This window comes from Cetorhinus maximus, unplaced genomic scaffold (genome assembly GCF_964194155.1).
Source record: "Cetorhinus maximus unplaced genomic scaffold, sCetMax3.hap1.1 HAP1_SCAFFOLD_353, whole genome shotgun sequence".
Classification (NCBI taxonomy): domain Eukaryota; kingdom Metazoa; phylum Chordata; class Chondrichthyes; order Lamniformes; family Cetorhinidae; genus Cetorhinus; species Cetorhinus maximus.
Genome location: NW_027596299.1, coordinates 97,098 through 109,164, shown reverse-complemented (window position 1 = coordinate 109,164; position 12,067 = coordinate 97,098). Strand labels below are relative to the sequence as shown.

General features: G+C 47.5%; 1 protein-coding gene across 1 annotated transcript in view; it reads left to right on the top strand.

Moving 5' to 3' along the window:
- LOC144673366 (uncharacterized) overlaps nucleotides 1-12,067 on the top strand; it is a gene marked incomplete at its 3' end in the record, with an annotated part of 120,207 nt that overhangs the window by 12,065 nt on the left and 96,075 nt on the right. Inside the window, 1 exon segment of the mRNA XM_078535251.1 lies at nucleotides 10,116-10,944. Within this exon segment, the coding sequence (XP_078391377.1) occupies nucleotides 10,116-10,944 (829 nt within the window).

Here is a 12,067-nt window from a genome sequence, read left to right as displayed (position 1 = left end):
GTACACACATAGTTATAGCAAAAGCGTACGTGACAGAGGTCATGCAATTTACAAAGTTGCTTGACCCTTAGTAATTAATAACATTGAAAATTTATCTTTGGCATGCATACAATTGTTCTATCTTAGTTTATAATTACACAAAAACTTTGAGTACCCATCTGGCGACTAGTCATCTGGACAGACAACAGATAGCGTGACCAGGCCCTATCTCATGTGCTGATAACAGACATACTAGCTTGGTTTCAAGGACGCTTGATAGTTTGTTCAGTATACTTGTTTTCATTCCTCCACAATAGCTGACAGCGCAGGTTTGTTTACCACTTGATGTACTGGTGCAAGGACACTTCGTTGTAGTATTCCACTATAGTTTAACCACTTAACCCTTTGTTATCCTGTAGATGTATTTTATTCTCCCACAATCCCTCCTTGTTAATCTTCCTTCCAGATTAACACCAATGAGGAAAAGTATCTTCATTCTCATATGGGGGTTCATAACCAAAAGGAGAAGGCTGATCTCTGGCAGGGTAAACCTTTTCTCCCCACCAGTGGGCCTCACTGGGACCAGTGCGCATCATTTGAGGGACAACTGGAGCTCCTCCTAACCCAGTGGTGCCTCCATTCATGGCTCCATTAATACATTGGACACAACAAATTCGCAAAGCAACACATGCACAGCACCCTATAACACATACCATGACCAACCCAATTAAAACATACAGCAGCCAACTTCCCCAACCGGAGAACCACCCCATTACTGTAGCCCACCAGGAATCCTTGTTATAAAAATTACTCAGTCTTTCCCCAACTTTCTTTATTTCTTGCACTTTATCCATAACATGCTGTCCCAGGTTAGTAATGTTCTCAGAAACATCAGGCACATAAGTGCAGCGCTCTGAACCTATCATGGCACAAGTGCCACCTTTTTCAGCTAGGAGGAAATCAAGGGCCATTCTGTTTTGTAAGGCGGTCAGGCGTAGGGCTATCATTTCAGTAGTGGTAGCTGAAATCTGTTTCTGTGTCTCAATCAAAGCATTAGCAAATTTTCCAAGTGCAGCTGCCAGGTTGATAATCTCTCGGGAATTATGAGCAGCTCCATAAGAGGGGATAGCAATCATCCAGAATCGTTCAGATTCCGAGATGTCATGGCGATGTAGACGCCGATGCGTGTGAATATCTAATTTACTTATATAGCGAAGATAGGGATTCAAATCTGCTAGGTAGCAGCAACCACTCCAGGTGGGAGTGGTAGTGCCCTTACCCAAACTTCCGTTATCTTGATTAAAGAAGGAAGATAATTGCGGCATCCCAGGCAGCCAGGGGTATGCTTTTTCCCCACAAACCCAGAATGTACATTTAGAGGATTTTGAGGGTCATAACTGCCAGGGCTAGTAGATATAGTGTTTTTGCAACTACTGATTCCCGGGTTATAGGCACCGGTTGCAAAGTTCGAACACCAACAGGTGGCGTTTATCGGCTCCTGAGGAGGCTTGATTCTTATCCCATGATCTGTATAGTTCCACCCATTAGCAGGTGGAGAGCGACGGAACCATCCCCTGAACAAATTGGATTCTGCATCATCTGACTGGGTGTGGAAATTCGTGAGATCCTTCACTTCTTCCTCAGTCATTGGTTTTGCCTGATAGGTGCTTGACTCACCTCCATGTTGGGGAGTCTGGGCACATATCCAACAGGCGCCCTGTCCTACTTGTCTAGAATAGGCGCGGCATAAAGACAAAAAGGTGTTGGGGTGAGAATCGTTTGGGTACACCCCACAAAATATAGCAAAAAGACAGAATATATCACCTGGCTGAAAGGTGTGTATAGGTGTATCCCCTATGGTTACCTGAGCCTGCCTGACCTCTCATGTAGTTCAGCTGCTGTTTTACAAATTGCTTGGGCATAAGCCAGGGTCTGTTCATCATTCCAAATTAAGGCTAATTTTTCTGCACATACAGGAGGTTGGGCTCCGGTGGTCATGGGGCATCCCGTAAGGGCTTCATGGGGTGTTATTCCAGTAACTCTATTCTTTCTGTTTCGCAAAGCATAGAGCACTACTGGGAGCGCTTCGGGCCATGAGAGATCATTATCCTGACAAACCTCAGATAGGGTGTTTTTTAGTTCCCCATTCACCCTTTCAACCATTCCTGAAGACTGTGGCTGATAAGGAATATGCAGCTTCCACTGAAAACCCATAATCTGTACTAAGTCCTTTACTATCTTCCCAGTAAAGTGAGTTCCTCGGTCACTGTTTACCCCCATAGGTATTCCGTACCTAGGTATCAGTTCTTTCCACAATATCCTCACTACTGTTCGCGCATCATCTCTTCATGTAGGGTAGGCTTCAACCCATCGGGTGAACATATCTACTATTACCAATAGGTACTTATACCCTGAGGCCGGGGGCATATGTACAAAATCAATTCGCAAGTTTTCGAAAGGCATTTTAGGCATTGGTAGGTGATCGTACTTAGCTGCCGCTGTCTCCTTATTATTCTGCTGGCAAATTAGACAAGAACGTGTGATTTTCTGTATAGTTGGAGTGATACCAGGTGCAAACCATTGCTGGTTTATTGCATGTTGCATCCCCTCTTTGCCCATGTGTGCCTGTGCGTACACTAGGCTACACAGGGGCAAAAACAGACTGCGAGGACAAACCAGTCGGCCATCCGAATCAAAGCAAAATCCGTCTTTATAATATCATTGTGCCCTTTCCCATGACCGTTTTTCCTGCATAGTACAGTTTTGTTGGACTTCCTGTAGTTCGACAGACTCTAGAGCAGGCAGGGGAGGGCGATTTGGGACACGGAGCGCTTGTAAAAGAGGTGTTTGCGCAGCTGCAACTTCTTTGGCTGCCTGGTCAGCGAGGGCATTCCCTATAGAGACATCATCAGTCAGTTTAGTATGTGCTTCGCATTTGATGACCGCCAAACGTTTAGGCAATTGAATTGCTTCTAGGAGGTTCAGCACAAGTTGGGAATGTTTAATGGACTGGCCTGCTGACGTAATGAAACCCCGATTTTTCCATATTTGGCTGAAATCATGGACAACGCCAAAGGCGTATCGGGAATCGGTGTAAATATTGGCTGCTCGATCTCTCGCCAGGATACAAGCTCTGGTTAGGGCAAAAAGTTCTGCTGCCTGTGCTGAAGTGCCAGGAGGTAGAGCGCGGCTTCCATGATGTGGTGTTGATTCACAACAGCATAACCGGCGAGGAGCAAATAGTCTCTTGGTCGATGAGAAGAGCCGTCGGTGTAAAAGGTAACATCCGGATCTCGTAGAGGATCCATCTGCAGATCCATTCTGGGAGAAGTGGATTGCTCGACCATGGCAACACAGTCATGTTCCACCTCCTCAGAGAACTCGGGAACAAAAGTGGCGGGATTAATGGCAGGCGATCGGCGATAAGTGTAATTGGGATGCGATAATAAAATCACTTCGTACCCCGTTCGTCGTGAGGCAGTAAAATGTTGTGTAGCAGCGGAGTTTAGTAGCAGCATAACAGCGTGGGGTACCCGTACCTCACAAGGGTGATCAAGGACCATTGTAGCAGCAGCAGCAACAGCACGGAGACACGCAGGCATCCCCAGCACCACAGCGGGAAGAGCCATAGAATAATAAGTGATCGGTCGTCTACCTCCGTTATGGTCTTGAGTAAGCACTCCGGTGGCGAATCCTCTCTTTTCGCAAACGTGCAGCTGAAAAGGACGCTCATAGTTGGGAAACCCCAGAGCTGGGGCCGTGGTTACAGCTGACTTGAGAGCTTTAAATGCTGACTCCTGTTTTGAGGTCCATTGGACAAGCGCTGGCGCCTCCTTCATCGTAGCTGCACGGAGGACAGCATTGTGTAGGCGATAATCGGGAATCCACTGTCTGCAAAAGCCCACTATACCTAGAAAAGAAAGAATCTCTTTCTTTGTTTTAGGGGGTGGTATCCGCAGGATGGCTTGTACTCGTTTGGGTCCTATGTGCCGAGTCCCTGTTTTTAAAGTGAATCCCAGGTACTGAACTAGCGGCTGGCAGAACTGTATTTTAGATCTCGATACTCTATGGCCTCTTGTTGCTAAAAATCGGAGTAATGTTACTGAGTCCTCCACGCAGTCTGCCAGTGAAGGGGAGGCCACTAAAAGGTCATCGGCATAATGTATGAGTGTAGAGTTTCCATTCAAATAGCACTCGTCTAAGTCACGTTTCACGGCAGCTGCATATACGGCAGGACTTTCCCTGTATCCCTGGGGAAGCCTCGTCCAGGTATACTGCTGTCCTTTATATGTAAAAGTGAACAGGTATTGACTGTCGGGATGGAGGGGGATAGAAAAGAAAGCGGAGCACAGGTCTATTACGGTATAGGCTACAGCGGCAGACGGGATAGAGGACAGGATCACATTTACATCGGGTACTACCGGTGCTGTGGGGATCACAATGCAAGTCCTGCACAAAACGCCATTCATTTGGCCGTCCAATTTTAGGTATAGGTAGTATGGGTGTGTTACAGGGGCTAACGGTGGGGTTAAGGACCCCTTGTTGGAGCAGGGCGTTTATGACTGGGGCTATGCCTGTCTCAGCGTCAGGAGTTATTTGGTATTGCTGAACGCAGGGCAGGACGGCATTCTTTCCCAGCACGACACAGTGATCTGGGGCGGAGAGCACTCGGCCGACAGGATTTTTATGCAAAGCCCACAGGTCGTCATCGACTATGTCTAACGCATAAGGACCAACAGAGCCAGGCTGCTCAGGCGGCTGTTGTCGCTGGAATTTGGCTGGGGGGTCAATTATTTGACAGGAAATCCCTGGGAGATAGATTCTACCCTCAGCAGGTCCGAACCATTCAAACGATCCGATGCACTGAGGTAGGGGTCTGCTGCAGCCTCTTGATCATGGGACCTATATGGTCTGCCTGAAAGGGGGGCCGAATAGCAAGGGTCAGATGGGGCACAGAATCAGGGCTCATTTGAAACAGAGACTGCTGCTCCGTGGTCAAATGCACCAGGACCCCAAACCCGCCTCGCCGAAATAAAGATAGGGATCAGGGCAAACGGGGGTCACCTTTCCTGTGAGAGTGCTGACCCTTTGATGATATTCAGGGTCGTCTTTCACTGTAAACCACGCGGTACAGTGTAGGCGAGAGTAATACTGAGCTACCTGTAACAGGCTCTTTAGAGTTTTAACAGGCGGTGAACATAGTAATCTGTCAATTTCCTGCCTTAATCGGCCCATCCTGGCCGCGTAAGGATTATTCTCGAGTTGCCAGCAGTATAAGATTGGTTCAGGCTTAGTCTCAGGGATAAGGAGCAAGGAAGTTAACTGATGAGTCTGGGGTGACGGCACCTCCATATACATGCCTTGTGGCGTGCAGTAAACAGTGGCTCCCAGTTTGCACAAAGTTTGGCGTCCTAGCAGGGGTGAGGGTCCTAGCAGGGGTAAGGGTCCTAGCAGGGGTAAGGCTCCTAGCAGGGGTAAGGGTCCTAGCAGGGGTAAAGGAGTGGTTTTTGAAACTATCAATGTCTCCTCCACACGGTTGTCTTCCAGTGACAAGGCAACCCACTTAGATAGAGGTTCCGACAGGGGAACGCCTGCCACTCCTACAGTTACTACCCTGTTTTGACTAAGGGGTAATCCCAGGGAGGGAGGTACAGAGGTTAAGGTAGCGCCAGTGTCCACCAAGGCTTGTAAATGTGTATCTCCTATTCTAAGGGTTACCATAGGTTGTGCTTCAGAGTCTTGGGAAAGTGATATAACCGCTCCCTGTACCATAACCTCCCCTGGGCCCCGCTAATCTTGTGGAAAAGGGTTATTGTAAGTAGAGGAGGGAATCGCGCGGTCTGCTGACCATAGGACACAGCAGGTTCCTTAGGGGGAGCAGATCGACATTCTCTAGCCCGGTGCCCCTTTTTTCCGCATTTATGACAGGTGTCTTGGGATTTATCTCTCCTCGGGCCTCTTGCCTGTCCCTTACGTGTATCCTGACCTTGATGATAAAATTGGGTCTTTTGTTGTTTGGGGCCCTCTCGGGGATTGACCAATAGTCCTTCCCGGTCCATATTAACCAAAGTAGTGGTAATTTCAGACCATTGCATGGTTTGCCAATTTAGGTTTTGCATTTTGAAAGTCTGGGCATGTTGGGGCAGCATGCAGTTCAGCAGCATCTGTATGGCTAAGGGCCCTTTGCCTTCCAGGGGAACACCCGCGTGCTCCTCCCAAGCATTACAGAATCAGGCGATAAAATCAGGGGCGCTTTCCTCTTTCTTTATTAAGCAACGAGTTACTTCCCCCATGTCCCCGTGCCTTTGCGCTGCTCCCATGTTGGCAGTTCGGCCCCTTTCTCGCAGCCAATGTCCCAAACTTTCATTCCCAGCTTCCGCTTGTTCGTCATCTTTTCGCCAGGCGGCACCTGAATGGTATCCTTCAGCGTGGCCCAGGAGCTACCATAAGCAAATTTTAACAAGTCGCCTGGAAGGGGCTGATAAGTTGCACACATCTGATATAGCCAATTTAGAAAGGCAGCTGGGTGCTTTATGGGGTTGGCCGCTTCGGCTACCATCGCTCGAGCTGCCGCCGGAGTCCACGGTTTGAGTATAGCCGTGTTGCTGATCATTATTTTCGGGTTCTGAAGTACATGAGAGGTAGTGTCAGCCGCTACCTTCCTGGAACTGCTTCGTGTGGTCATTAGTTGCGGTTCTGCATTGCTTGGACTATCGGCTCCCGATTCCCTTGCCTGGGGGTCGGGATCAGGTTGGGCACTAGCTGGGCCATGATTTGATGGTCCCGCTCCCGCCTCTGCACCTTAACCGGCCGCTCTATTGGACTGTCTCCAAGCCGTTGTTATTTCTATGAGTTTGTCCGTTAGGGGATCAGGAGGGGGAGGCCAGTGAGGATCGCCGGACGCCGGGAGTCTTGGGTACAGGGTATAAGGTCCCAATAAGCCAGGGCTAAGGGGATATGGTGGAGGGGCAGACGCTAAAGCGGAAGATGCATCTTTGCGAGCGGTTGCGGGGGTCCCCTCTTGGTCTGTCGGGATTTCATTATCTGCAGCCCGGCTTTCCTTTTTATTCTTTTACTTGGGGTGGTCGGGGGGGTGGGGTTTGGTGGCGTTTCACCACCTCCATCCATTTTTCAAAACAACCTATCATATAATCAAAATCCCAAGTAGGATCTCCGGCCCCATTAGCTACTCCATCCCACCAGGCCTGGATAAGGGGTATTTTAAAACTTCCCCCATACGGCCATTCTCCCTGCGTCCATCCGTACAGGCCACTGCTAAAAGGCACCACATACCGGTCATCGTCCGTTTCTCTTATAACAACGTCGGCTGGCGACCCCGGAGGGACCAGCGGATCTCCTACCTGTTGACGAGCTCTGGTTACCATTATACTTCGTTTTTCCGTTTTCTTACCCATCCTTAAGGTTCCTGTTTTAAGCTCCGGTTTCGGGGGAGTGGCAGAGCCCGCTCTGCTGTTGCAACCTCCCATTTTTCCTACCCTATGCGCTCACCGGTGTTTAAGAGTTCCTCAACAAGTCCTCCAGTTCCTTGGGTCTTTCTTATGGTCGGTAGCTACCCTTTTATCTGCTGTCCCCCTTTCAGCTGGGACGCTAATTCACTGCACTCCCCCTTTCAGCTAGGATGCAGTTCGTACTCTCCCAACTTAGGAGAGTTATTCCTCCCTGTCTCCGCGAGGGTTCTTTTTTAGAGATCCGACGGCCCAGGATTTCAATCACCTCTCCAACTTAAGAGGTTACTGGACTTCAGTCAGATCCCATCCTCGTCGCCAATTTGTCACGTAAAACGGAGTGAACACTCGGACCCAGGAGGTTTGTCTCGGAAGCCTTTATTAAATCGTGATATCACGGAGAGCCCAGCAGCATACAATGTAGCTAGCTGACACTCTGAGGAAGCATCAGAGTACACACATAGTTATCGCAAAAGCATACGTGACAGAGGTCATGCAATTCACAAAGTTGCTTGACCCTTTGTAATTAATAACATTGAAATTTTATCTTTGGCAAGCATACAATTGTTCTATCTTAGTTTATAATTACACAAAAACCTTGAGTAGCCCATCTGGCGATTAGTCATCTGGACAGACAACAGATAGCGTGACTAGGCCCTATCTCATGTGCTGATAACAGACATACTAGCTTGGTTTCAAGGACACTTGATAGTTTGTTCATCATACTTGTTTTCATTCCTCCACAATAGCTGACAGCACAGGTTTGTTTACTACTTGATGTACTGGTGCAAGGACACTTCGTTGTAGTATTCCACTATGGTTTAACCACTTAACCCTTTGTTATCCTGTATATGTATTTTATTCTCCCACAGGGATGGAGTCGGTGTGTAGGGAGTTGAGGTTGTAGCAGAGGCTGAAGACAATGGCTTCAATCTTCCCAATATTTAAATGGAGGAAATTTCTGTTCACCCAGTAATGGTTGTCAGACAAGTCAGGACGGTGTGTGACTTGGAGATGAACTTGGAGATGATGGTGTTCTCATACACCTGCTACCCTGGTCCTTCTGGGTAGTGGAGGTTGAGGGTTTGGGAGATTCTGTCAATGCTCTGGTTGCGTTGTAGATATATGAAATCATGCTCCTTCACCCCTGCTCTCTCTTTCTCTCCCTCACTCGCTTTTTCTCTCTCTCTTTCCTGCCATGGAACCCAGAATCTTGTGTAGGCGCAGACCGAGTGGCAGGGTCCCTTGTGATGTTTTATAATCCTTGCTCCTTATTCTTGGGGATAACAGAGTCGGTTGTATCTCTCAATAAATTTTCTTCAACTTCGGCAAGAGGGAGCTTGACTCAAGGACACATCATTGGGTCCAATGAATCCAACTTGCCATCAGCCAAAGGAAGAAAACCAGTCAAGACTATCCTCCTGATAGTCTAAGTTTCAATAACATATTAACTCAGTTGTAATCTTCCTGAATATTATAAGGGTCTGGGTTCAACTCCTCAGTAAATATTCCCCGACCTTCAGGAGAATAGGAGTTGGGTTCACTGAGTGGTGCAGAAGACGAGGTGAGGCAGGTTAAGTTTTAAGAATATTTTTTAAGAATCTGTCACAGTAAGAAAGCATGTGACCTGGTGATTATGCAAAATAGTATAATTTGCAAGGCTAAGTAAATCTCGAAAAGAAAAGCTAACTAGTTCTGATCTCTATAAGAGAGTCCAAAATGTAATCTTTACTTGTTACAGATATAAGAATTCTTAGAGTAAATAAGGATATCCATCAAATATGAAAGTAATATTTCCGTCATCCCCAGTATGTGAGATCCGCTATGTTCAGAACAATTCTAAAGTCAATCTCAGAGAATCTGATGAATCCCCCGAACAAATCTGAAGATTCAAGTTTGAGTTGAGATGTTTATAATGAATCTTGGGGTTGGATAGTTAATGTTAGCGTGGAAGATGTCCATTTGATCACTAACAGACCATCCCTAATTAGTATCCTATATTTAGATGAAAATTAGGTGAAAGGACCACCTATTATCATGAGGGTGCTCATTCAATTTCTAGGAAATGTTATCTTGAATTTATTCCCGAGGACTGAACTTCCCGTGACAGTCTTGTTGGTCAGTGTTGCTGAGTCAAGATATTGTGTCCAGTGGGATAATAAAACTTGGGGCCGAGTATTTCATTTCTCTGTTTTGGGGTTTTAATTATCAGAGCCAGTATTGTAGCTTGTGTGTTAGTGTCATAGCAAGAACCATGGAATCCCATTTTTTAGGTGTGTGAATTTCTTATCAGTAAACTCACCTTTGTTGTGAGGGGAGTTAACCTCGCTGCTTTTGTGAGCTTGTTTTGACCTCTGTTAAAATATGTTTTACTGTGAATTTACCCAGAGTAGCTTTTAATCAAATGTTCCTGTATTAATCCCATGTTATTTGACCATTATTCCCTCACATCTCTCCCTGGTGGGCATTCGTAAACTAGTTGGGTTTTTACATCAGTCCAGCAGCTTTCATGGTCACTTTTTCAAATTCACAGGGGATTCGAAGAGGAGGATTTGCAGTTGGGAAACTGAAACTAAACATCACACCAGGATCTGACAGAGTCGCACAATGTATATCGGAGCCCGAATGTCATCGGATTTTGAACATGGAAGTACAAAGTACCGTTCACAGTGGGGAGAAACCGTTCGTGTGTTCTGTGTGTGGACGAGGCTTCAGCCGATCTTCTGACCTGTCAAAACACAAGCACAGTCACACTGGGGAGAAACCATGGAAATGTGGAGACTGTGGGAAGGGATTTCGTTACCCGTGTGAGCGGGAAGCTCATCAGCACAGTCACACCGGGGAGAGGCCGTTCACCTGCTCCAAGTGTGGGAAGGGATTCACTGACTCAACCCACCTGCAGACACACCAGCGAGTTCACACTGAGGAGAGACCTTTTCAATGCCCAGACTGCGGGAAGTGCTTTAAAAGTTCCTGGAACCTGGTGTCCCATCAACATGTTCACACTGACGAGAGACCATTCAGGTGCTCTCACTGTGGGACTGGGTTCAGGTGGTCATCTCAACTCACTGAGCACTAGCGCAGTCACAGTGGAAAGAGACTGTTCACTTGTACGGAGTGTGGGAAGGGATTCACTCAGTCATCACACCTGTTGACACACCAGCGAGTTCACACTGACAAGAGACCTTATAAATGCCCAGACTGTGGGAAGTGCTTTAAAAGTTCCGGGAACCTGCTGCGCCATCAACGTGTTCACACTGACGGGAGACTGTTCAGGTGCGCTCAGTGTGGAACTGGGTTCAAGACATCATCTGAACTCTCTGTACACCAGCGAATTCTCTCTGGGGAGAGGCCATTCACCTGCTCCAAATGTGGACAGGGATTCAGTCAGTCATCGACCCTGATGACACACCAGCGAGTTCACACTGGGGAGAGGCCATTCACTTGCTCTGAGTGTGGGAAGCGATTCACTCAGTTATCCAATCTGCTGAGACACCAGCAAGTTCACAAGTAACTACAGTGATTGGATTTTGCTGTTCATTAGGGTCTGTTTCTGCTGAAGTTAATAAACTCCAGCCCAGTTATAGGGGTAAATTTTCTGGATTAAGTCAGATAAATCTGCCTTCTATTCAACACACAGTCTGTCGAGTCTTTTTAATTTCTCAAAGACAAGTTAGTTCCTTTTGAAGGTCTCTCCCTCTCCACTGACTCCACCATCCCCACCTCCAAGTGTGAGGAGCTCATGGAGCTTCTTTGTTGCTAAGATCAGCTGCCTCTGCTGCTTTCCTCCCTTCCATTAGCCTCCTGTGACAAACTGTCTCAAAAGCTCCCCCTTGTCTGAGCCCTGAACTCACATCTTTCTTCAGTTTCTCTCCCATCTTCCCTCATGCCTTCTCAGTGCTCATCTTGTCCATGAGACCCACCCCCTGCTCCATTGACCCTATTCCCACTAAACTGCTGATCACCCAACTTCCCCATGTTCACTGATATTGTTAATAGTTCTCTCTCTCCAGGTAGTGTCCCTCTCTCCTAATCTGCCAAAAACAAGTCTTTGATTCCACCGTCCTTGCAATTACTGCCCCATCTGCAACTTCCCGCTCCTCTCCACATTGAATATGCTGTTACATCCCAAATACTGGGATTCTCAGTGTGAACAGGAAGGGATGTGTTTGGAGACAGGATGTCCCAGTTCTCCACCCTGGGATTCTCAGTGTGAACAGGGTGGGATGTGTTTGGAGACAGGATGTCTCAGTTCTCCACCCTGGGATTCTCAGTGTGAACAGGGTGGGATGTGTTTGGAGACAGGATGTCCCAGTTCTCCACCCTGGGATTCTCAGTGTGAACAGGGTGGGATGTGTTTGGAGACAGGATGTCCCAGTTCTCCACCCTGGGATTGTCAGTGTGAACAGGGTGGGATGTATTTGGAGACAGGATGTCCCAGTTTTCCACCTTTAAAGGGACAGGGAGAGGACCAGCTGGGCTGAATGATGCTGCTTTATGACATCACTGCAGTGCCTAGTAACCATTCTCCCTGAGCCCTGCTCATTATGGGCTGGCTTTAGCTCAGTGCTGTTACAGGAAGGGAAACAGGAGGAGGATTCGAGCCGTGTGGAGCTCAGGAT